The sequence below is a fragment of the Bos grunniens genome, chromosome 5, assembly GCF_055505025.1.
Source record: "Bos grunniens cultivar Pamir isolate PY7600 chromosome 5, Bosgru_T2T1.0, whole genome shotgun sequence".
Classification (NCBI taxonomy): domain Eukaryota; kingdom Metazoa; phylum Chordata; class Mammalia; order Artiodactyla; family Bovidae; genus Bos; species Bos grunniens.
The window spans coordinates 28,548,161-28,573,964 of NC_141169.1; the positions used below are offsets into that span (position 1 = coordinate 28,548,161).

Here is a 25,804-nt window from a genome sequence, read left to right on the forward strand (position 1 = left end):
CCCCGGGGGCCTGCCGTGTGCTCTACATCTGTCTGTGCCAAAGGGTGACCCAAAGGGAGAGAAACTCAATCCAGCTACAGCTGGTGGGAGATTTCCCAGCAAACTCTGCTCCTAACCAGAGTACTGCCACCAGACTCACCTCCACACGGAACAGACAGGAAACCAAGGCTCAGCGAGGGAGCGGGGCTTCTCAGAAAGCAGCATGGAGTTGGAGCCAGGGCTGAGAAACGAGGCAGATCTCCTGACCACCCCACCCCCTTCCCCTGCCTCACTAGGGCTGTGACAACTCAGGGGCTCTGGCGGGGCAGCCAGGGACATGTGCTTGGATGCTCACACACTGTGGGGGGTGGCGGTCATCATGCACAGGGCCCAGGACTCCCCAGCCTACCCCTACGTGGACCCTTCAGAAGACCTGGGGCTCAGCCATCATCCCAAAACCTGAGTGAGGGCAGGTGGTGGGGGACTCTCTGGGGAACCTGTAGGTGGGGGCTGGAGCACCAGGGAAGGCCCTTGATTCTGTTCTATTGAAGAGCAGAGCCCTATTTTGTCGAGCTTCCATCAGGCAGGGGGTGCCCTCATCCAGCCAGTTCCTAGGGGTTGTGGGCGTGGAGGTTCAGGGGTCCTGGGTCAAGGGTCCTCCTGCACAAAGCACAGGGTAGGGGGCCGGGCCCTGTGTGGCAGCCAGCTACCTTGGACTTTGGTATAGGGTCAGTTCTACATTTGTGTTTCTCCAGAGTGGCTCCCAGACCTCTAGCCTCACAGGCACCTGGGTGCTGGGTGAAAGTTGAGCTCCATGGGCCCCGCCCCTCGTCAAATCCCAGTCTCTGGGGTAGAGCCAAGGAATTTGCATTTTAAGCCAGCTAAGCATCTGATGGGCTTGGGAGTTGGAGAACCTATTTGGGGCATTTGGGCACAAGCAGGGAACTCAGAACAGTCTTCCTGCCAAGAAGGTCAGAGTTACCATAACCTGGGTTCTGCTGCTGGTGCACTAGGCTTGTGGGAGGGATACTCAAAGTGGGGACGGGGAAAGACTTCTACTGAGGAAGGACAGTGGCTACCACCATCCTGGGCTGCCCTGGACCCAGCCCTACACTGAGCACCCCACCCAAACTCCCAGGGGACATGTGAGCTGGGGTTCAGGTTAGGAACTTCCAGACAAAGCTGATGGACGAATTGGCCCCCAGCACAAGCCCCATCCACAAGCCTGGCCTGTTCACCAGAGGCTTTCTCCATGCCGGAAACTAGTCTGAGTGCTTTGCCTAACAACCCCGTGAAGCAGGTGTCGTTACTTTCACCTTTTATAAATGAGTAAACTGAGGCCTGTTAGCCAAGTTGGTAACATGCAAGATTTATGGGAGCTAGGGACTTACTTCGCTGGTGGTGCAGTGGTTAAGACTCTGCACTTCCACTACAGGTGGTGTGGATTCGATTCCTGGTTGGGGAACTAAGCTCCCATATGCCACCTGGCATGGGTTGCCCAAAAATAAATAAAGACTTACAGGAGCCACCTGTGTCTCTATTATGCCATTTTGGGGGGGGTGGTATGGGTAGAGGGTGCCAGAGATAAGATCTCAGCTTCAGCTACATGTCTATTTTTTATTCAATATATTAAATATATTAATCAGAAAAGTCACATACTATAAATCCAGGAAAATACACAAATATAAATGTCAGAATCTGTCATTTGTCTTCCTCCTAGAGTGAGTCTATGTACACGTGGAAGGAGGGCAGGAAGAGAGCAAGGAGGAGGCGGCTGCTGGGGGCCCATTCCTCCCTCCCAACCCCACTCCCACCTCCACCTCTTCCTTCCTGTATTTACAGCAGCATTCGGCTTATTTACAGCATGGCGGTGTGTGTGTGTTAAAAACGGTTTATCTTACAAAAACATGACGACTAGGGCTGGGCTGGGGGGGTAAGACAAATAGTAAGGGTCACCCCTGTGAATGCATCCCTCTCCCCCAGGCCATGAGCTCCCTGCTGACCTCCCACAGAACAGGGGGAGGGGCAGCCAGTCTGCAGCTCAGGCCCAGGCCGGGGTGATGCTCTGGGGGTCCGTGGGCCATAGGCTAAAGGCACGTGGGGTGGCATTATGAGCGTGCACACCAAGTGCACGCATGTTCCCGGGCCAGGGTCAGAAGGGCAGTGTGTCCATAAAGATCTTGTCGACGATGGGTGGAGGGGGCACCAAGTCCTCCAGCTTGAGGTAGAAGATGCGCTGCAAGCCCTGGGTGCACAGGGTCCGCAGCTCGGGCAGCTTGCCCAGCAGGCGCGACAGGCAGCTGGCCGGCTGGGGCTCACCCGCCTCGGCCGAGACGTGCTCCTTCAGGCAGCTGGCAATGCGGTTCTGCAGCTCCTCTACCCGGCGAGGCTCCTGCAGCCCATGTCGGTCTGCGGTGGAGGGGGGACAAGGTGTGGGATTAGACGCACTGCCCAGAACCAGACACCCCTCTCCCCTGCAGAGTTGGCTGCCCCCAGGCCTCTGGAGCTACTGCTACTGACCATCTCCCATGCCCCCCTGCACTCCACACAAGCACAGGAGCCCCACCAGAAGCCCAGCAAGGCAGCAATGCTCGTCATCCTCATCTTCCAAGGGACAAAGTGAGGCCCAGAGAGGTCCCAAGACTTGCCTAAGGTCACAAAAAGGAAATAAAACCTTAAGCAGGTTTCTGACTAGCCCAGTATTGTTTTTTTGGTTTCTGGTTGTCCCCACCCCAGATGGTAAAGAATCTGCCTGCAATGCAGGAGACCGAAGTTTGATCCCTGTGTCAGGAAGATCCCCTGGAGAAGGGAATGGCTACCCATTCTAGAATTCTTGCCTGGAGAAGTCCATGGACAGAGGAGCTTGGCAGGCTACAGTCCATGGGGTTGCAAAGAGCTGGACATGACTGAGCGACTAACACCCCAGACTATTGTGAGAAACCTTGGCTTTGTGTAGCAGCATTACAGATGTCACCTCCAGAGAAAGCAGGCCTCAAAACCTAGTGCTCTCTCTGCAGCCAAAAGTACCTTGGATTCTGTCCTACAGTTTTTTTGGTACTACGTAGCCTTGTGAAACTTAAAAAATTAACTGAAAAGGGGCAGGGGAAGTCCCCTACCAGGGACTTAAGTGGTGCAGTGGTTAAGAATCCGCCTTGCAACACAGGGGACAGGGGTTTGCTCCCTGGTGGGGGAACCAAGATCCCACATGCCTCAACTATCAAGGCCCATGTGCTCTGTGGCTCACGTACCATAACTAGAGAGTCCTTGCGCCACGACAAAAGATCCCGTGTGCCACAACTAAGACCTTACGCAGTCAAATAAATGAGTAAATATTTTTTTAAAAGAGAGAGAGAGATGGGGCAGATTCTGGTGCTTTAACAAATAAAGACCTGAAAACCTCCACATTTAATGCCAAAAACTCGTATCTTGCACAATTACTTTTACATATTTACATGAAGTACACAACCAGCAAAGCTAATCAGTGCTATAAGCAGTCAAGGTGGCAGCTACCCTTCGGGCAGCTAATGACTAAAAAGCGGGCACAAGGAAGGGTTCTGGGGTACTGGTCATGGCTATTTCTTTTTTAAAGTATAATTTTAGTTATTTATTTATATTTGGCTGTGCTGGGTCTCTGTTGCTCCGTGGGCTTTCTCCAGTTGCAACAAGCAGGGGCTATTCTCTAGTTACGGTGCACAGGTTTCTCATTGTAGGGCTTGTCGTATTGCGGAGTACAGGCTCTGGAGCAGGAGAGTTTCAACAGCTGCAGCTCATGGGCTTCAATAGTTGTGATTCCTGGGCTCTAAAGCACAGGCTCAGTAGTTAAGGCACATGCGCTTAGGTGCTCCACAGCATGAGGGACTCTCCCAGATCAGGGATTGAACCTGTGTCTCCTGCGTTGGCAGGCGGATTCTCTACCACTGAGGCACCAGGGAAGCCCTGTGTCTGTTTCTTGATCTATTTGTTGTTTATGTGCATACACTTTGTGAAAATTTCCATGCAACATGATTCAGTAAGATTAAAAAAAAAAAAACCCAAACTTTAGGCCACACATGACACCTACACAGTTAGGATCTTGAGTAGTCTGGGCTACGTCAGGGGCTGAGGGTTTGCCGTCAGCCACAGCTAGGCCTGAAACCCGGCCCTGCCAACCACCAACTGCATTGCCCTGAACCACACCTGCCCTCTCTGCACCTCGTCACCCTCACCCCACAATGCAGGAGGCCCAGGAAACACCAGATGCTGGTACATCCAGAGCCAGGCCCTCAGGCCTTCCCCATCTCCCTGGGTCTGGGGACTGGCCTCCCACCTGTGATGAGGACAAGCGCAGAGAGGCAGGCGAAGGCAGGGATGTCGACCACCAAGCTGTGCAGGGAGCGAGAGAAGGCCAAGATGCTGTCGATCCAGTCCCCGAAGCCACGGGCACATTGCAGGCGGTGCAGCACCAGGCCTGAGCAGAAGATGAGCTTCCCCTCGGCTGGTTTAGACCTGGCAGGTGGGGTGCAGACAGCTGTTAGGGGGGCTGGAGGGCAGGGCACCAGCTGAGGGCTGAGCACACAGTGGGATGCTCACCGGTAGGCCAGACGGAGGATAAAGAGCTCCAGAAAGGCGGACTCCAGCAGCAGGTCCTGGTCTCCGGGAGACAGTTCAGCAAAGCCGGGGATCTTCTCGGCCCACTTGCGAATCACCTCCAGGGAACCCGAGAGCAAGTCGTAGAACTGCTGCACGTCCCCAGCATCCTCTTTCCCGAAGTGGGGCAGCGCCAGCTCCTGGAACTGGCAGGTGGTCCAACGAGGTCAGACCCCAGAAAGAGCCCCACACCTAGGCGGCCGTGTACAGCTGTGTCATACCCTGGGATGCCAGATCCCAAGGGTGAGAATGGAGCCGAGATCCCGCCCACGCTTGCTTGCCAACTCTCGCCTATTAACCCAGAGCCGAGGCTGCTGGAAGGAGCGCATTTTTTTTTTTTTTTAATTGGCCACCGCCCAGAGGGGTACATTTTTCCATCTGGTCAGCCTAGAGGGGCCAACCCTCTTTTCGATCTGTGGAACTAGGGGCTGGCGGGTGGCTTTTCTCATGTGTAGGAAGTGCCAAATGTGGGCTGGGCAGGGCCTCACCTTGGAGTAGTCCAGTTTAGAAGTGCTGGGCCCCGAGTCCAGGTGCGCCCGGACCAGGGAGGTGAGTAGGTGGGCTGGGGAGGTTTCTGGGGGCTGCTTGGGCTTTGAAGGGAGCCGACCCCGCCGTCCTTTCAGGCTGTCTGTCCGGACAACTGCAGAGAAAAGGGCTGGAGTGAGGCAGGGAGAAAGGGGCCCAGGGAAAGGACTCCCAGCCCAAGCTGTGCACCCCGGTACTAAAAGCATGCCGAAGTATGAGGAGCTAGAGCCCCCGAGAACCCAGGGGACCCTGCAGCGATCTCCACTCCCACAAGGCAGGCAGGTGGACTGGAGGCAGGGGAGGACAGAAGGCCCAGGCACGCCCTCCCTTGCGGCCCACCAGGACAGATGTCCAGGGGGGGCGGTCTGCGGGCCCCACCCCACTCCAGCCCATCTCTGTCCCTCGGGGCCTGTCCCAACCACCCACCTTCCTTCACCATGCCCACGGCCAGGCACTTCTGGAAGCGGCAGAACTGGCAGCGGTTTCGCCGCCTCTTGTCCACAGGGCAGTCCTTGTTAGCCAGGCAGATGTACTTGGCATTTTTCTGCACTGTGCGCTGGAGGGGGCCAACACGGAACAGGCTGTCAGAGTGTGGGGTGGGGGTGGGGGAGAGCCAGGGGAGGGGACTGTCCAGATCCTACTGCCATTGCAGACAAAAGCGCTCTCTGTTCACAACTATTTTTCTAACATTTGGGTGGCAGGGGAGGATAAGATGGATGGGTTGGGGGAGGAAGAAAAAAAGTCTTGGGGACACTGGGGGAGGGTTTGGCCTTACCCTCAGGACGCAGGATGAGGGGCGAAGGGCTCCCCAGCAGCCCAGACACTGACACTTCTTAACGTGCCTGTGTCCGCCTGCCCCTTCCCTGAGGCAGACACGAGAGGCTGAGGAGGGGCCAGGGCTGGGGCCGGGCAGGGAGGCAGGCACCCAGCGCTGGGACAAACACGCAGCCTGTTCCCAAGTCCACCCCCAGCCCTCCAGCACCAAGCCCTCTCCTCGCATCCTTTCATCTCGTGCCAAGAACACGAGTGCCTGGGCCCCCCCTTCCCACCAGGACCTTGAGTAGGGGGAGGCCAGACTGAGGAAAACCAGAGGCTGGCCACAGAAACTCCCCCTCCAGGGTAACCCCACAGCCTCACCCTCTGCCCCACTGTCGCCCCTCCCTCCATCTCTCCACCACCCCAGGGTCAGCATGAAAGGTCCCAGGTCCCTGTTCCTAGGATGGCAGCCCACCGGGCCAAGCCTGCCCTCTTCCTAAAGAGCAGACTTGTTGGAAGGAGAGCCCAAGCGAAGCCACCACAAAGCCTGCTGGGGTGAGAGACCAGCCTGCCCCACTTCTCATAAAAAGCTACACCCAGGGCAGCCCAGTACCTTGAAGAAGCCTTTGCAGCCCTCACAGGTGCGGACCCCATAATGCTGGCAGGAAGCATTGTCCCCACACACAGCACAGCGGCCCTCGCTTCCACCCGGAGCCCCACTCCGGGCCTTGGCAGAGGTCACAGGCGCGTCCAGCCTCCCTGAGCCATCAAGGTGGGGAGAAGTGGGCACCAGGCCTGGGAACGCTGTTTGCATGGAATAGCTCTCTCCCTCCCCCAGCTGGTGGGCGGCCTGCGAGGGGAACAGCTTCAGGGGGCTTGGGGCCAGGCTGGGACTGGGGCCGGGGGGAGGGCTGAAGGAAAAGAAGGCCGGCGGCTGGGGGTGCCCAGAAGCCTTGGGCAGCTGCTCTGTCCATGCCCGCAGGCCTTCGTAAGTCTGGCTGGGCGAGAAGGGGCCAAAGGAGCCATCCCAGGGAGAGAGCTGGGGAGGCTGGAAGCTGGGCGTGGATGGTGACGGTGCAGAGCAGGGACTGCCATAGTAGTCAGAGCCGCTGGAGGACAGGGTCTCGTCCAGAGGGCCACTCAGCGTGCCAGGGTAGCAGCCGTACACCTGGAAGTCCTCGAACTTGAAGGAAGCAGAGGCTGGGGAGGTGGCTGACGATGAGGACGTGGAGGAGGCCGAGGAGGAGGCCGAGGAGCACGGCTGGGCTGTGCCTGACAGTTGGTAGAGGAAGGTGTCAAACTCCCCTGTGTAGCCGTCCATGAAGGTGCTGAAGCTGGGCAAGGCGGTAGGGACAGCGGGGGCTGCCTCGGGGCTGGCCAGGTCCATGGTGGGCTTGCTGAGCTCAGGGGTCAGGAGGTCGCCTGCCAGGTGGTCACGGGGTCCTGGGCTTGGTGCTGGTGTCCCATACTGGGCTTGGATACAGGGCATCTCTGGAGAGGGAAGAGACCAAAGTGGGGGGAGAGGGAAGTCAGTAAGAGAGGCCTGAAGCCTGACCTCTAAGTATAGGTCCTTGAGCGGCCAGGAGGCAGGACTCCCAGCCAGACATGGGACACTGAGGCGTTAAGGCCATGGCCCACCACAGAACCCAGGAATCCTTGGTACCTGGTCAGAGCACCACCTCAATGTCCATGTCACAAAGCCCCTAGGCAAGGTCCCAGCAAGGGTGGGCTCAAGTCGGAAGGCCAACCACACCCCGGGCAGCCTGGGAACCCTAGGGAGGGCATGTAGCCAGCATTTCTCTGCTGGAACAGGGGAAAGCTGTGTTCGTCCAGCCCCCTGCCTCTCCCTAACTGGGTAAGGCGCGGGTGGGGGCTGGGAGAAGGGTGGGTGGGAGAGGCAGCCAGGCAAAGCCAGAGCCCAGTCCTGGGAGCAGATACGCCGTTCCTCCAACCTGGCACTTCTGGGAATATTCCCAGGCATGGCTCAGCCTCTGCAAAACCCCCTCCTGTCCTCCCCCCACAGTGCCTGAGCTGGAGAGCAACATCCTGCAAATGGAAGAGGAGCTGAGAGTGAAGGCCCAGCTGCCTATGAAAGCAGCCAAGACAGCAATTAGCCTCTCCCTACCCCCATCCCCAACCCCACCCTCACCCTACATACTGAGCACAGGCTGTAGATCCCACGCGCACCCCGGTCCTGCCATCTGGGGACGGGCACCCACTCTACATTGCCTGGGATGCTCTCAGAAGGAAAGAGCAAAGGAGCCCGACCTCCTTCCCCAGTACCCCAAGGGATCAGGTAACTGGGATCCAGACCTTTAAAAGGCCATATGCTGGAGGGCGGAGTGTGGCGGGGAGAGCAGCCCCTGGACTTCGAGTCCTGAAAAGGAACTTCTCTGCTTTCCCGCAGCATCTCCCCCTATTATTTTTACGAGAGCACTCAGAGTCCAGCAGACTACCTGAGGTGGCTGTGTAGGGCAGAGGAGAAGTCTGCTGGGGGTGATGGAAGTCTGGGTCCCTCCACTAAGCAGTTCTGTGCCCTGAAGAACCCAGGAGCTCAGACAAAGGGGGCTTACACCCCCTCAAATCTGGAGGAATCTGAAGGAGCAGAGAGAATCATTCAGGGGGGATCTTTAAGTTCACAGACAAGTCAAAAGCTAACACAGAGAGGAGGTTCTCATCCTACCTCCTTGCCTTGTCTCCGTGACCCTAGCCTCATCAGTCAGGGAGGGAGGCTGGGGAAGAAAGCAAGCTGAAACAGGGCGTGCCATGACCAAGGGGGACAGCAGGAGGGGGCAAAAGCTGGCATTACCTCCTGGCCAAGAGCCTGGGGAGTTCTCCCGTAATAGGCTTTCTCCTGCCTCCTTGGGCCCTGGACAGGGCAGCTCCACCCCCGTCCTGACACTCCCACAACCAATCCAGACAACAGAGCCCCTAGAAACTTTGGCCCCACCAACCAGTGGCGCCCATCCATAGGCATAAAGTACCTGCAAGCGATAAGGCTGGCCCCGTCTGTCTGCGCTAAGACAGCCTGGCAGGGAAGGCTTTGGGGTGGAGTAAAAGAGGCAGCAGCTACGCAGGACTGGGCTGGGCATTCCAGCCTTATTCAAATCTCGTTTCTCCACTTGGAAGTCCCACATCCGGATCAACCCCCACCAAACTACCCCCACTCCTGCCTTCATGCAGGTACTTAATGACACAAGATATGGACCTCCATCCAGCCTTTGGCAGGGACACACGGAGAAGGAAGAGGCGAGGTTGAAGGAAGGAGCAAGGAGAATCCGGCTACAGGCAGGTCTTGGCAACAATGTGGTTTGCACCTGTTGTGCTAAACAAGCCTCAGGCTGCACCCTACCTGTCTGATCCGACAGAGACTGGGGAAGGGGATTCTTTAGGTGGTACCCCACCAGAAACTCCAACATCAGCAACTTCAATCAAGGATCCCCAAGGACGAAGCTTTCCACCTCTCTCTCTCTCACACACACAGATTCAAGCTACATTAAAAAAACAATCTTCCCTACGCTTCCAGAGACTGTGCTCTGCCCTAAGAAGCCTCTTTTATCCCAACACGCACCAGCACCCCCTCCACAGTTCAGTCACCAATGTTAAGCCATTTGCTCGGACAATCCAGACCTCTCCTAAGATAGTTCAGGCAGAAACTTCCAACTGGGGAACCCTAGAAACTAACCCACAGCATTAAGAATGAGTGTTAAGAAAACAACTAGGGGTATAGGAGTGAGCTGACAAGCTGAGGAGGAGACCCTTTTGGAAATCCAATCCTGGAAGGAGTCGGATCCCAGCAGCCCAAAACTCTGTGCACCTTTCCCCGCACTGCACTGAGACCCCCATCAGCAACTAACTCCTGGGAGCCCTGTGCCAACTAAGGGAGCCTGGGAGACTGAACTCTAGACAGCCTCCTACTGAACAAGTCCCCACTGCAGGCGCCAACTGAACTCTGTGGCTTCCACCTTGCACAGACCCCCGCCTCCCCAACACACACACACAACACCCAGCAGACTCCAGTCCCATCTGGGTCTTCATCCCGTTCCAACCCCTAACCCCCCAGCCAGAGTTGCAGCCTATACTCGCCCTCCTTCATGCTAACCCCAAAACATTCTTTCGGTCCTCGCAAACACTTATCTCCTTCATGCAACACCCCCCGCCTCTCCCTGCCACAAAACCAAAACGGAGAGCCCCGCTGAGATGCACGCTTTCCAGGGGGCACCTACCCGGCTGGCTTCTGCTCCCCCTGCCCGGGACCGGCGCCCCAAGTCGCAGCCTGGTCCCGCGTACGCTCCCGCTGTCTTGCACACTCCCCCAACTTTCGCAGCCTCCACCACTGGGACTCCCGGCCGCGCCGGACCCTGCTCTTAAGCGCTCCGTGACGCACGGGGAGGGGCGGGGGCGCCACTGACGCACGCGGCCCGGCGAGCTTTGGCCATACAAGGGCGCGGGGGGCGGCGCGGTTCCGGCGGGAGGCGGCCAGGGGGAGGCGCGGGGCCGGGGAGCCCGAGGGGGCGGGGCGAGAGGGGGGGCCTGGAATGTCTGCGCGCGTGACGCACGCGGGGTTCCATTGACGCAGGGAGCGCGGATTGTTTGATCTATAAATAGTCCCCTCGCGCCCGCCGCGCCAGCTAAAAATAGCAGCTCGCAGACTCGCAAGGCTCCGCTGGCCGGACCCAGGAACACAGGCCCCCGGGGCAGAAAACAGGCCCGAGGGCCAGAACCCGAGAAGAGGGCGCTCTAGCTCCGAGGCCGCGGGGCTTCCCCGGACGAGGATCTCCTCACCCTCCGGGTGCTCCTGGGAGCCACGACTGCGCCTGGCTCCGCCTCTGCACCTTCCCCAGCCTTCCCTGCTGGCTTGGGGTGCCACTGCCCGGCTGGGCGGCGCGGGCAGGCCTTGGGCTGGGCAACTCAGGGACGCGTCCCAGGGAACCAGCGGGGTCTCGAGTTGAGAGGTTGGCCAGGGACGTCAGACACCACAGTACCCACCACACAGACACACACTTACTCCCTACTTCCTCTCCCCAATTTCTTATGCAAAGTACCTTCTAGAGGGTAGGGATTCGCCAGGCCAGAGACAGGCCAATGCTGTGCTTCACAGCTGAACTAGATTTCTCACCACTGTCCTCCCCGGTCCCTGACAGGGTGAGAGCACTCTAATTGGGAAATTACCGAATTTCAGAACCGGGTGGAGCCTGATAAATCTTATCGAATTTGTGCCGACTCTTCCCCATTTTATAAATAAACGGGCTCAGAGAAATAATGACACTTGCTCAAGGTCACAGAGCAAGGTGGTGGCACACTGGGGTGGAGCCTGACTACATCTCTAGGGGATCCCTTCACCACCCCACCCCCCACCCCCCCCGCTCCGCTGCCCACGATCCCTCCCTCCCACCTCACTTCCAGCACCTGCAGGCAGTTGTCTTTCACGTGCACGAGGGCACAGGCCAGGCTGCAGCCACCTGCAGCCTTTCCTAGATAGGGCTGTCACCCCTTGCCTCCCTAGGGTGCCCCAAGTCTGGAAAGCCAACACCTTTGATAAGACAGGAAGGAAAAAAGGCTAATATTTAAGAGAAGAGAACCCCTCCCCTCCCCCTGTCCACACTGAGCCTGTGACCAAGGACGCCACTCTCGCTTCCCCTGGTCACCCAACAGCACTTCCCTCTACCCTGGAGGCACTTCCTGCTCCTCACTTCCATTCTCACCTCCCTCTCAGGTTTCCCACACTCTGCTCTCCAGCCCTCAGTTCTGCCCACTCAAAGGTCCCACCAGCACTTCCAACATCACCCATTCTCCACCATCTGCTGTCTCTGCACTCCTTGCCCACCACCAATCTCTGCTTTTGAAGCCTCACACGCTACTTTTCACTTTCTTCTGAAATCATACTTTGATACTGCAGTCATGGCCCGTGCCTCACTGGCACCCGAAGGCAGCAGAGCATCTGAGTGAAGCCAGTGACTTGCCCTTTTCCCTGCCCACACCCACTAAGAAACTGCCCGTTCACCAATTGTCTCCTCTTCACACCCTACAGTCCACGACGGATGGAGCAGGCTCCGTGTAGTAACATCAGTATCTTTCAGTCAGAACCTAGCATAGCGCCCCCATCGCAGCATACGCTCTCAACACGGACCAGTGTTTGGAGAGCTCTGGCCTTTGTTAAACCGTCTTCCAAAGACCCTTCAAGGCCACCTTCATGAAGGTGAAGTGTGGATAGGATGATCTTTAACCAAAGTTTTGTTTTTCTTTGTCTTAGGCTTTTGCATTGAGATATTACTTGGGAAAAACACGAATTCCACAGCTTAAACCTGCTTTGAAACCACTAATATAATTCATGTCTTCCCATTTTGCAGATTAGGACCCAAGGGCACCCAAAAGAGCTGCACCTTGCTCAGAAGCACAGGCAAGTCTGGGCTGGTGAAACTAATCCAGTCACGTCACAGGCTGGTTTCCCCACCTAGCCCCCCTCCCCACCCACCCCAGCAGAGCCTTCCTCAGAAAAGAAAACAATTCTAGTATGGTAGCAAAAGTTGATTATTCAGGTCAATGTTCTTCCCTCCAAACCTCACCACCAAAACACAAAACAAAAACAGGTGTATTAACTGCAGCCTTAACGGCTCTTTGAAAGCTGAATCAGCAGCCTTGAGCCCTAGCACCTCCTATATACCCCACCACTTTCCATTTGTAAAAAGCAACACAGACATTCCCTACTTTGTCTACCCAGAAGCCTCATGGAACTCAAGTGTGGTAAGGAGCAGTCCAGGTTCCCAGCCTACATCTCCACATCTAAGCATCTAGCCTCCAGAGCTGTGCTGGCAGCCCAGGGCCCACCTGGGCGGGAGATGGCAGGTTTGGAGGCAGTAGTCTTGCTGTCCCAAAGGCAGAGGGTGGGAGAGGCAAGAGCAGCTGCCACCTGACCATACTTGTGGAGGTGGGGGATGCTAGGGTCTCAGAACACATTACGCTCTGAAAATAAGTAAGGAGAAAAGGGCAGAGTCCTATGGGAACATAGCCAGGAGCACCTAGCCTAAGACAGAAGGGAGAGGGACTGGGGGTCCTTAAGCTTCATCCCTGCCAGCCAGATGCCCTCCAGGGAGGGCGGCCTTGGGCTCCAAATCCAGAGAATCTTAGTAGAATCCAACTAAGGTGGAACTCTTGAAAACGCATAACAGATGCAAACTTTGGGAGGCCTAGAGCATAAACTGGTCCAAGGGCAGATGGAGACTCCAAGGGACCTCACTAAGTCCAACCCTTAAGATAAGCAAGGTCAGAATGAACAGCTCATTGTAGGGGAGATAAGGGGTGGAAAGTGACAGGTAATAACCATGGGAGGAGAGGTATCCAAAACTTTTGAGGTGAGGACCAGAATGTAAGGCAGGGCCAGGATAACTTGGGAAGGGCAGGGGAAGATGTCATGCTGGAGACAAGAGAGAGCTGCCCAAGGTCAGGCTCCCACAGCACGGCACAAGTGCTGTGCCAGCAGCACCGGGCTCCCCACTGTCCCAGTACAAAGAACTTGGGCTTCAACCTTCCCACCACCCACTGGGCACATTGTTCCTCTTCCTTCTACTCTAATCCCACTCACCTTCTAAGACTTCAGCTCATGCCACCCTCCTGGACCAGCCTGACTTGTAATAATAAGTACCTTCTCACCAGAAGATTTGGGGGTGTGAGGAGTAGGGAATACCAGTAAAGGATCAGACCTCGGCTTAGGACACTGCATGGATTCTTCCATTTCACCCTCTCCCTAATCTTCTAGGAATTACCACCTGCATTTTATAAATGAGGAGATGGAGGCTTAGGGGCCAGGAATCAGAACCCCCCACCCCCACCCCTGCTAACTCCCAGCTCTATGCTGGACCCACTGCCCTCAACTCTGAACTCCAGAGCTCTGGCTTCTGACCCCGTGAGCTATGAGTCTCATAAGTCTAACCACAGAGCCAAGTACACACATGGCCTGCAAACTGAAAACAGCAGTGCCTACGAGGAGGTCTCTGCGGGAACTGGAAGCATCCCAGTTCCTAGTCTGAATGATGGTCACCTGGGTGACCTATGAAAAAGTCATCAAACTATACACTCTGAAGATTTCACATCTATGGTTTGTATGCTTTTTTGAATGTATGTTATACTCTCAGAAATAAAATGTTTATTTTCAAAATGTGCTCAGTCGTGTCTGACTCTTTGTGACCCCATGGACTGTAGCCTGCCAAGCTCCTCTGTCCATAGAATTCTCCAGGCAAGAATACTGGAGTGGGTTGCCATGCCCTCCTCCACGGGATCTTCCCAACCCAGGGATGGAACCCAGGTCTCCTATGTTGCAGGCATATTCTTTACCGTCTGATCCACCGGGGAAGCCCAAATAATCATGTCTAAATGGGAGAGAGACATCAATTCAAATGGATGCAGATGCCGCTGGCATTTACTGAAATCAGGAACGGAGGTTGTTTCTCACGTATTTGTTCTATCAACACAGATTCAGCATAGCTACGGTTAGGAGAGCCCGCAGTATCTACACGAGAAAGGTCTCCTCTCCCAGTGTTTTCTGAATCGCTCAGCTAGGCCCTGGTCCCTGCCTGTCAAATCCTTTGCGGCCCACAGACTTATGTCCTCAGACCATCCCTCCCAGCAACCAATGTGTGAACGTGAAAGCAAGGCCCTGTCTCCCCTACCTTGGCAGGAGGCATCCTCAAACAGTACGTAGCCCAGGGCAGCCCCCAAATGGGCAGCCAGAGTGCACCATCATCCCCCAGGCAAGACGGTGGGTGAATAGGAGATGGAGGAAGTGGAACTGCACTGCCCCTTTCCCACACTGCCCCCCCCCACCCCACAGTCAGGCTGGCCCCCGCCCCTGCTGAGCAAAGGGCAGGAACTTGCCCTACTTTCACCAAGACCATCCCCACCCATGGGCCTCCACACCCTTCCCGGGGGGTGGGCAGAGGGACTGAGCTCTGCCTCCTCCCCTACCGCTCCCCGGAGCTTCCCCTCCTGAGCCCCAGGACCCACCACCAGGCCTGACCGGCCACTTCCTCTTCCTGCCCCGGCATCGCATTGAGCAGGGGGATTTGCGCTGTGGGCAGGGAAGCGCTGCCTACTGCCCCAAGGGGCTGCCACATAAGGCTTTGGGAACTGGGGATGTGGGGTCAGGCCCAGGCCTGATCTCCTGGCCCTGGCCCAGGCCCTGCCATGACCAGGCGTGTTGTTCCCTCTGGGAAAACTGGCTCCCAAGGACACACAGGTCAGCCACTGCTCTCCACGTCTCGCCCAGCCCCCAACAGGGCAAAAGATACAGGAACTCTCAGATGCATCTTTGACCAGGAGCCAGCAAGCCTGGTGTGTGACCCGGGCCAGTCCCTTGCCCTCTCCCAGAGCGTTTCCTCATCTGCCCAATGCTGACAACATCACAAGTCCCTGTGCTGTGAGAATTCCCTGACAGAAGGCAGAGGCTCCACAGTGAAACGGGAGCATTGTCTGGGGACCTGGGCTCTAGAGCAGGATCCTGTGGCAAGCACAGAAAGGAGACACCAGGGCCGTCAGCTCGACTAGGGGGCCCCACACCCTCCTCCTCCAAGAATCGGGAGACAAATAGTACCCCTGCCCCGCCTCTCCCCTCCAGGGCTGAGTAAAAGGAAATGAGAGTGTGTCCAGAGATGGGGCTCCACCCAGCACCAGGAAAATTCCAGACTGCACGCAGCAAGTACTCAATTGATACTCTGAAGATGGCTGGTTGATTAAGGAGATCAGACCTCTCGCCACAGAGGTCATTTTCAGTCGAGTAATTTCTCCACCCCCAGCCCCGTCTCGGGCCAGAAGGAATCAACATACAGCATTAAAGAACAAGACCAGCCTTCAGGAAGAACATCCAGACAGAACTGAAAAGCACAGACAAGATCACGGAGTTCCTGGGGAAAAGCTGGCCCACGCCTCATTTGCACCCTCCGCAGCTCTCCTTCCGTCCCCCCAGGTTGCTCAGATCCTGGCCAGCTCCTCTCTCTCCCACCCTTGGAGGGTCTCCCACCACCTTGCGGAACATCAACAACCCACCAAGTTCTCCTGCCTCTGCCCAAGGTCTCCACCCAGCCTCCTTGGGCAAAATTTCAAATTCCAAAATAAAAACCCTCTGATAACGAGTCCCAGCCGGAAAGACTGATGCATTTTCCTATTGTTAAAGTATTTTTAGTCACAGCCTCTGGATTCGTTTAGAGACTCACGTTCAGAAAGGGAAAAAAAATTTTTTTTTTTTTTCGAGAACCAAGGAGGAGAACACGGAGCCTCCCACGTAAGAAGCTCCGCTTGTTCCACGCCGGCCCAGGCTCCTGGCCTGGCTCCCGGGGAGCGTGTTTGTGGCAAGCTGGTTGGCGGCTCCTCCAAGCCTCGCTCCGGCCCTGCTTCTCAGGCACCCAAGCAGCCGGGAAGCCAGGCTAGGAGGGCAGGGCAAGGGCCGAGGGCTCAGAGACATCAGTCTATGGGTTCAGATCCCAAGTCCCAACCAGCGAGGGGCCCGGGGGCCTTACCCAGGGGCCAGTGCTGAGGGACCTGCCTGATAACCAGCTCTCCCCAGCGTCCCTCCCCAGCCTGAGCAGAGCAGTGCCTTATCCAGGCCGGGCCAACAGGAGAGGAGGATTGAAGAGCCTGTTGCAGATCTCTGAGGAAGGAGACTTCCACGTCTCCTGGTTCTCAACCACAATGTGGTCCAAGTCCCACCATCCCAGGGCTGTCAAGCTTTCACTCTCATTCCTTGAGAGGATTGACCACTCTTGTTTCCCCCTCCATCCCTCCTCTTGAGGCCGAAGAAACCACAACTCAGACAGTCATGACGAAAAGAGATCCAAATGGCCCAGCCCCAGTGCCTTGGTTTCGCCATTCCTAAGACTCACCAGCTTCCTCCACACGACCTGCTTTGATTCTCAGAGGTCCTGGACAACTGCACCAAGGGAGACTCCCAGGGCTGGTTGGGGCCTCTTCCTGGTGGCCTTGAGGAGCCCTGCGGGAAGAGACGTGACCGCCCAGTCAGCCTGTCCTGCCGGCCGCGGCTGTGCACCAGCTGAGTGGGCTCAGGACGCGAAGCAGCCTCCACAGCAGCGTGTCCTCCTCTGTTTATATAGCTGAAACCAGAGCCGGCCTCTGGGGACGGGGGAGCTGCCTCGGAGCCCTCTTGGCTGAGGCCTGACTTTGGCCTGGGTCAGCGAGAGCCCAAAATAGTCAGCTGACGGGAGCCCCGGCGTGAGCGTGACCCTGGGCCCATGCCCGGGCCTGGCAGACAGGTGCCCACGTCACAAGATCAGCAGCTCTAGCGCTCATGGGGCCCCCTTGGCAGCCCCTCAGGGTGCCCCTGGCGGCATATCTGGCATGGGAATTCCACCCAATCACCTCCCTCATCCAGACAACAGACTGAATGCGAGGAATTCTGCCCACAGGAGCCACTGTGTACCCAGAGGGAAGGCCCGGCACTCAGGAGGCCGAGTCAGAGCTGAGGGCGGAGGTAGGGGCTGAGCAGAGGGAAAGTCACCCAGCCCGCTGCTGTCATCTTCACTCACGTGCTTCCTGCATCCAGACCTCCGGCTGACCAGGAACACCTGCCTCATCCACTTACAGTAACTCCTCTCCCCGCCCCGGCCAGCCCAAGTTGATGGCCCAGCGCCTGCTGCTATCAGGAGGCCAGGTGCATGCCCAGCCCAGCCCCCAGCACAGGAGGCCCTGCTTCCCAGGGCTGTCCCTCCTTCTCTGCAGGATTGGGGGGCTAGACACCCTGTCCTCTGCACCCCAGCCACCTTTCTGGACTCTCTGGCCCCTGAACACCAAAGCCACATGAGGCAACAGTGTTTGGGGTTCCGGCGGGGATACTGAGCCAGCTCCCACTTCACCTGGTGGGGGGGTCTCTCAGAGATGGCTGAGAGGGGGCTGCTGCTTAGAGATGGCCCTCAGTTCTGAGGAAGGAAAAAGAATCACAGGGTCCCTGTCCAGGACACCAAGCTGAACTCCAGCTCTCTTGGGTAAAGATGTAATCAGGACTCTGGTACCCTTAGCCTCACCCCATCAACTTCCTGGAACCAGGCACATGCTGCCCTGGCAGCCATCACTCCCCACAACCCCATGACACCCAGGCCCAGAGGCCCCCCAAGCCTGTCCTGCTAAAAAAGTCAGGCTTCCCCCTTCCCCACCCCCGTACCACCCCCACTACCAAAGAAATCAGATCTCCCCGTGCCTAGCAGCGCCGCCTGCTACTTCTGCAGGGCTTCCCCCTCCATCCCCCAAACCACATCCGCTTCAAGCAGCTCCCACACCCACCTTGGCCCCCAACCACCTACTCAGGAGGCCCCAGGGGCATACAAAGGGCAACAGCAGGGCACTTACCAGTCTGGGTGGACCGACAGACCTTAGACAACAGTTGACCATCCCTAGGACCTTTGGGGCCTGGCAGAAGGAACCAACACCGGGGAGGAGCTGGGGCTGGCCTCTGTCCATGGTGGAGGCCTACAGAGGGAGTTGTGTGAGAGAGGAGAAATCAGCCGGCATGGCCATTCCCTGGAGACAGTACAGCCAGAAACAGACATGGGAACAGAGGCAGGACCCAGGCCATGACGGGGGACAGGCCAGCCCAAGGTGCCCCCTGAGCTGGGCATCAGAGGTTGGGGCCCACACCCCAAGCGAACAGCACTTGGGAACGTGGAGTGTGGCCAGGAGCTGCCAACAGTGTCTGGAGCATCTCCAGGCCCTGGAGACACAGCCCCTCAACCTTATACCCTACTCCTGGGTGCAGTGACAGGTGGTACCTCAACCCAGCTTTCAGCTCCTTGATGTACACAAAAGGACAGCTGGAGGTAGAGAAAAGGGAGCCACCACGAGGACAGAGCAGAACACCCCTCTCTCCTTATTGGGCTCCAACTTGGTCCCCAAAGCCTCACAGGCCCCCACAAGGCAAGAGGTCCATGCTTCCAGCTCTAGGAGGCCCAGCCTTCTCATCTGAGCAATGGGGACTCTCAGGAAATCTTCTGTGAGGGGATTCTAGTCACAAAATAGGAAGATCCAGCTTGGGGAAGAGTGGTGAAGAGCACGGATGCCAGATCTCTGTTGCCTGGGTTCAAATCCTGGCTCCTTCACTTGTAAACTTGGGTGAGTTACATAACTTCTCTGCTCCTCATCTGTGAAAATGACTATCTGTAATTGATGTTTCTAAAATTAACAACCATAAGGTAATCAGCAGGTTTACAATGATTTCGCATGCAAAGGACTTAGTGCTGGACACACACAGGTGCTACTGTTATTAGGAGGAACTGAATGAAAACACATAAAAGCCAACTCCAGACCCTGGTCCCTATTCCAAGCCCCTTCTGTGCACCTGGGCTCTACTTCCAACACCGCATGTGAGTGCCATCCCTCCAAATTCTTCAAGTTCTTCCCTGATCCTGCTGGTGCCAGAGCCTTCAGCCAGGGCAACCCAGACCCCACTTCTCACCTACCCTTTTCCTCCCTTTACCCAGCCCTCTCCTTTCCTGACTGGGCCCCAAGGTGAGGGCAGGACCAGTCAAGGTGGGATCTTCCCTAGTTATCAGGTTGCCCTTCAGGCTGAGATGAGGTCTAGGAAAAGAGAAGTAGATGCTCCCAGGGTAGGTGGTAGAGGGAATGAGGAGGAAGTCCCAGAGGGTAGGTGACGGGCCCCTTCACTCTTCTAACTTCTGTCCCAGGGTCCACAGGCTAAGGGGCATTCCTCTGGCCCAAAGCACCCAGACTCTCCTCTTACAGAGCTACCAGCACTTCCAATGACCCTAGGCATACAATGGGGAGCAGGGCATGAAGAAGGGGAAGGCAGTTTGAATGAGTCAGAGGGCTTCCAACCCCAAACAGAAGGCAAAGTTCAGTTCAGTTCAGTCACTCAGCTGTGTCCGACTCTTCGCAACCCCATGAACCGCACCACGCCAGGCCTCCCAGTCCATCGCCAACTCCTGCAGTTTACTCAAACTCATGTCTGTTGAGTCAGTGATGGCATCCAACCATCTCATCCTCTGTTGTCCCCTTCTCCTCCTGCCTTCAATCTTGCCCAGCATCAGGGTCTTTTCCAATGAGTCAGTTCCTTGCATCAGGTGGCCAAAGTATTGGAGTTTCAGCTTCAACATCAGTCCTTCCAATGAATATTCAGGACTGATTTCCTTTAGGATGGACTGGTTGGATATCCTTGCAGTCCAAGGGACTCTCAAGAGTCTTCTCCAACACCACAGTTCAAAAGCATCAATTCTTCAGTGCTCGGCTTTCTTTATAGTCCAACTCTCATATCCATACATGACTACTGGAAAAACCATAGCCTTGACTAGAGGGACCTTTGTTGGCAAAGTAATGTCTCTGCTTTTTAATATGCTATCTAGGTTGGTCATAATTTTTCTTCCAGGGAATAAGCGTCTTTTAATTTCATGGCTGCAATCACCACCTTCAGTGATTTTGGAGCCCAAAAAATAGTCTGTCACTATTTCTACTGTTTCCCCATCTATTTGCCATGAAGTGATGGGACCAGATGCCATGATCTTAGTCTTCTGAATGTTAAGCTTTAAGCCAACTTTTTCACTCTCCACTTTCACTTTCATCAAGAGGCTCTTTAGTTCCTCTTCACTTTCTGCCATAAGGGTGGTGTCATCTGCATATCTGAGGTTATTGATATTTCTCCCAGCAATCTTGATTCCAGCTTGTGCTTCATCCAGCCCAGCGTTTCTCACGATGTACTCTGTCTGCATATAAGTTAAATAAGCAGGGTGACAATATACAACCCTGACGTACTCCTTTTCCTATTTGGAACCAATCTGTTGTTTCATGTCCAGTTCTAACTGTTGCTTCCTGACCTGCATACAGATTTCTCAAGAGGCAGGTCAAGTGGTCTGATATTCCCATCTCTTTCAGAATTTTCCACAGTTTATTGTGATCCACACAGTCAAAGGCTTTGGCACAGTCAATAAAGCAGAAATAAATGTTTTTCTGAAACTTTCTTGCTTTTTAGACGATCCAACAGATGTTGGCAATTTGATCTCTGGTTCCTCCACCTTTTCTAAAACCAGCTTGAACATCTGGAAGTTCACGGTTCGTGTACTATTGAAGCCTGGCTTGAAGAATTTTGAGCATTTCTTTGCTAGAGTGTGAGATGAGTGCAATTGTGTGGTAGTGTGAACATTCTTTGGCATTGCCTTTCTTTGGGACTGGCATGAAAACTGACCTTTTCCAGTCTTGTGGCCACTGCGGAGTTTTCCAAATTTGCTGGCATATTGAGTACAACACTTTCACAGCATCATCTTTTAGGATTTGAAATAACTCAACTGGAATTCCATCACCTCCACTAGCTTTGTTCGTAGTGATGCTTCCTAAGACCCACTTGACTTCGCATTCCAGGATGTCTGGCTCTAGGTGAGTGATCACACCATCGTGATTATCTGGGTCATGAAGATTTTTTTGTATAGTTCTTCTGTGTATTCTTGCCACCTCTTCTTAATATCTTCTGCTTCTGTTAGGTCCATACCATATCTGTCCTTTATTGAGCCCATCTTTGCATGAAATGTTCCCTTGGTATCTCTAATTTTCTTGAAGAGATCTCTAGTCTTTCCCATTCTATTGTTTTCCTCTATTTCTTTGCACTGATCACTGAGGAAGGCTTTCTTATCTCTCCTTGGAATTCTGCATTCAAATGGGTATATCTTTCCTTTTCTCCTTTGCTTTTAGCTTCTCTTCTTTTCACAGCTATTTGTAAGGCCTCCTCAGACAGCCATTTTGCTTTTTTGCATTTCTTTTTCTTGGGGATGGTCTTGATCCCTGTCTCCTGTACAATGTCACGAACCTCCGTCCATAGTTCATCAGGCACTCTGTCTATCAGATCTAATCCCTTGAGTCTATTTCTCACTTCCACTGTATAATCATAAGGGCAAAAGCAAAAGAGAAGGCAAAAGCAGGCTGCAAACCTGGCCCAGCCAGGTGTAGGAAGCCTACACCTGCCTCCCAGAGTGACACTGTCATCTTCCCACGCACCAGAAACAGTCTGCGGTCAGGCCCTAGCCCCCTGGCTCCCACCAACTTTCCCTTTTCTCCCTTCCAGCCCACTGCTGAGGAGTAAAGGAGGCCAAACACCTTCTATCACAGTCAGGCCCAACCTGAGTGCCAGGGTCTTCCCCACTTGTATCTGAGAACAGGGGCCAGAGTCAGGGATCCAGTTGGTGCCCCAGAAAGTGATTCAAAACATCTTAGAGCAGGTATCTGATCTCATCTCCAGTCCCACATTCGCAGTCCCTCCACAAGCATTTACTGAGGGCCTACTGTGAACGAGACAGTGAACCACGAACACTGGGAGACCCAAGGAGCAAACTGAGATCTGTGGGCCCCAGGAGGTTACAGTGGGGGAATGAATCAAGGTCAGTCACAATCAGCACAGTGCAGAGGACAAACTGGGGGCTGAGTGGCTTAGAAGAGGAAAAAGTGACTCCGTCCCAAGAGAAATGCGACCATCAGCCCAGACTTCAGTCCCCAGTTCCAGCTCCCCCTCCTCCCTGTGCTCCAGCCTCATGGGCTCTTTCCCCACTCAGAGCCTCTGAACTGGCTGTTTCCTCTGCCAGGAAAGTCACTGCCTATGATGTCTGTATGGCCAGTTCCTTCTCATCAATCAGGTTGGTGAACCCATTTCACCTCCACTCCCACGCTGCAGCGTTAATCTGTTTTTATCATCTCCATAGGACTAACAGGTGCTCAGTAAGTACTGGTGGAATGTGGGAGAGGGGGACTCAATACATGCCTGCAACAGAACTGGGCTGGGAGGAAGGTTGACACTGCAGTTAAGGAGGTGTCCCTTCTATCTGGGGGCATACTCAAAGTCTGAGGGTTTTTCCTTATGTTGAGTCACAATTAAGTCCAACCCCCAGTCCTGGATCCCAGTCCTGCATAGCTATGCCCATCTGATAACTCCTCCTCCCTCCTATGGCATATTTGAGACTTTTCTTATCTAAACTCCTTGCAACAGGACATGAATGACAGATCCTTTGCAGCCCTGGTGGCTTCCTGATAGCATAAACTCTGCATTGGCTAATGTCCCCACCCAGAAGTGGGTATATTATACTTATCAACAATAACAACAGCAGTTCATATTTGTTGAACACCAAGAAACTTCCCTGGTGGCTCAGACAGTAAAGAATCTGCCTGCAATGCTGGAGACCCCGGTTAATCCCAGGATCAGGAAGATCCCCTGGAGAAGGGAATGGCAACTCACTCCAGTATTCTTGCTTTGAGAATTCCATGGACAAATAAGTCTGGTGAGCTTCCATGGGATTGCAAAGAGTCGGAGGCACTGAGCATTAGTTGCTTTCACTTTCACTTTTTTTGATGTGCTAAACACATCACTAAGCACTTTACACCCATGTACTCTTTTAACCTCACAACACTATGAGGAAGCGATTATTATTATAAACATTTTAACAAGGAAGAAACTAAGGCACAGAAGTGTTAAGCAACCTGCCCAAGGTCACACAGCTGGTTAAGTGACAAAGCCAGAATTAGAATCTGGGCATCCCCCTTCCCTCCTTGGACCTGTTTGGTGGGCACAGAGCAGTTTGATAGCCAACACCAGACAGCAAGTGGGAAGCTCTGGGGCCTGGGTTGCTAGGCTAAACTTCTCAGCTAATTTTCTAAACTCCAGCACAGGCCTCAAAATTAACAATCAGTCACATTCATCCTGTTGGGCTTGATCCATCCCCACTTGTATCTGAGAACTGGGGCCTGTCTCTAACCCTGTCTGCCATCGCTTGGAATCTTGGCTTTATTGTACTATACACTTGTCATTGTTCCACTCAGCTCTCGGTCAATACAAAGAGTTGGCTCGCTTCCCTTTCAAGTCTTCATCCAAGTCACTTGGAGCAAGAGGGTCTAGGACCATGTATGAAGCCACCACTGAAACCTCCCACCAGGCTCTTATCAACCCCCTACTCCACCAGCACCCTTTGGGCATAAATGTTGTGAACCCACCTACCTCTTCCTTCCCAGCCTTCCTTTTCCCAGCACACCCCCCAACCCAAATTTATACTTCCTTGGAAACCACCGTAAATGCCACTTCTGCAGCATTTCTAATCCCAGGTCCGCTCCTGACTCCACGAGACCCTCACCAGGCTGTTCCTCTGTTGTGGCCCACAATGGGTTGCAGTGGGGAACTCGGGTCCCTCCCGGCTCGGCGTCCTGGCAGCCGAGCTCTCGGACTGAACTCCTGGAACCCGTTCCCTGAAGCCAACGGGTAAATGGAAGGAATTTCTCCGGCCTGGCCACCTCCAGCACCCCTCGCGGGCCAAACCCCACCCTTGGCGGGCTGGTGTGAGAAAGCGCTGGCCGCCTCAATCGGGGGCTGACTCGGAGCTAGCTGGTTCCTCCGGGAATCCAGTCCCTGACCCCCACCACCCCCATCATCCTGGTCTCCAAGCGGGACTCCCGGCGCGGCCCCGGCCACCCGACGCTCACCCTTGCAGACCCATCTCTTCCCGGGCCTCTCCCGGGACCCCCGTGCCCCCTCCCCGGCCCCCTCACCTGGCCCGGCTCGCCCGGCTGGCCTCTCCACCCCGCCTTCCGGGGTCGCGCCCCCACCAGCGGGGAGCGGCTCAGCAGCGCGGGGGCGCCCATGGCCCGGGCGGCAGGGGGTCGCGGGCACGGCGCGCGGGCCCCCACGGTGCCGCCGCCGCCTAGCGCTCCTGCCGCCGCGCCGCCGCGGCCCAGTGCCCCCAGCCCCCGGGCAGCCCCCCGCCCCGCAGTTCCGGCCGCAGCCGCGCCCCCTGCCCCCGCAGCCCGCGGCCGCCCGCGCCGCCGTCCCAGCCCTGGGCGCGCCTCCCCCGGCGGGCGGGCAGGCGGGGGACCGTGACGCGCGCCCATTGACGTCTCCGGAATCCCGGCGGCGCGGCCGACGCAGCCTCATCAATGGGGCTAAAAATAGCGGCGCCCGGAATAGCCGCGAGCGCCCCGCCCCGCGGGCCCCCCTCCCCAACCCTCGCTGCACACCCCGTTACATAATCCGCCCGGCTGTGGCCGGGGTTGGGGAGCTGTTTTTCAGGTGAAGCGTCTGTGGCCTTGCTAACACCTTCCGACCGAGGCTGCAAACCTAGAGCTGACTTCTAAGTAAATTTACCCGGGGCTTCCCCAAGGAAGAGGTGGAAAAAATGAGGCCCAGAGAGGCTCGGCAGTGGTCCAAAGTCACACAGCAATTAGACTACTTCGAGAGGACAGGACCCCGGCCCTCTGAACCGCGGACACCCCCCTCAGCCTTGCTTGGCCTACATGCCACCACAAGGGCAAGGGGCCCGGCCAGCAAGGTGTCCAGCATTCACACAAGAAGGCGGCTTACAGAAAAAGCACTTGCTGGAAAAGTGAGATTTCTGAGAGAAGCATTTCCGGAGGCAGTTCCTCCCATACTGCTGTGTGACCTAGGGCAAGTTACTTCATCTCTCAGCCTGTTTCTTTACCTATAAAATGAGGATGATGCTATAATCATCCTCTTCTGGGTATCAGGAGTCAGGAGGACTGAACAACTGTGGAACTGTCTTGTACACAGCAGGTTCTCATAGTGACTTTCTCCTTGCTTTCCTCTAGGAACTTGACTTTCCCATTCCACAGAATTGCTTAGTGCAAGAGGTGCTTAGTGCAAGAGATACCTATGCAGAGGCCCCTGCAGTGGCCAGGAGGCCCTGAGTGGCCCACTCTCTTCTACCCAGTAAGACCCTTCCTGGGGATGAGAGTCTTGGAAGGTTTCTCTTTCCCACGAGACTGGTACACTCTTTGGAAATGGGAGAACTATACTTGTCTTGAGCAAATCAATCCTTGTCTCCCAACAGCAGCACACTTCAGAGGGGCTGGTTCAGGGAGACAGGCCAAGGCCAATGCAGTGGGGCTGGGGTTATGGTGTCTGCTCCAGTTCTGCTAGGCAGGCAAGGCA

At 55.5% G+C, this 25,804-nt stretch overlaps 1 protein-coding gene across 10 annotated transcripts; it reads right to left on the bottom strand.

The window, feature by feature from the left end:
* Positions 1 to 1,576: 1,576 nt before the first annotated feature.
* On the bottom strand, positions 1,577 to 24,601 carry NR4A1 (nuclear receptor subfamily 4 group A member 1). 10 transcript variants are annotated; one of them, XM_086399347.1, is made up of 9 exons: positions 24,409 to 24,601; positions 18,235 to 18,354; positions 16,758 to 16,864; positions 6,500 to 7,377; positions 5,557 to 5,686; positions 5,094 to 5,245; positions 4,549 to 4,751; positions 4,286 to 4,464; positions 1,577 to 2,388 (listed from the first exon to the last, which is right to left on the bottom strand). In XM_086399347.1, the coding sequence occupies exons 4-9, from the start codon at positions 7,373 to 7,375 to the stop codon at positions 2,132 to 2,134; spliced, it is 1,797 nt and encodes a 598-aa protein (XP_086255473.1). In that variant the 5' UTR covers positions 7,376 to 7,377; positions 16,758 to 16,864; positions 18,235 to 18,354; positions 24,409 to 24,601; the 3' UTR covers positions 1,577 to 2,131. The 10 variants fall into 10 exon arrangements, 6 of the variants coding, with proteins under 6 accessions (XP_086255473.1, XP_086255474.1, XP_086255472.1 ...); XM_086399348.1 differs by lacking the exon at positions 24,409 to 24,601 and having other exon boundaries at positions 18,235 to 18,671; XR_015163635.1 differs by lacking the exons at positions 18,235 to 18,354; positions 24,409 to 24,601 and having other exon boundaries at positions 4,549 to 4,797; positions 16,758 to 16,961.
* Positions 24,602 to 25,804: the final 1,203 nt, after the last annotated feature.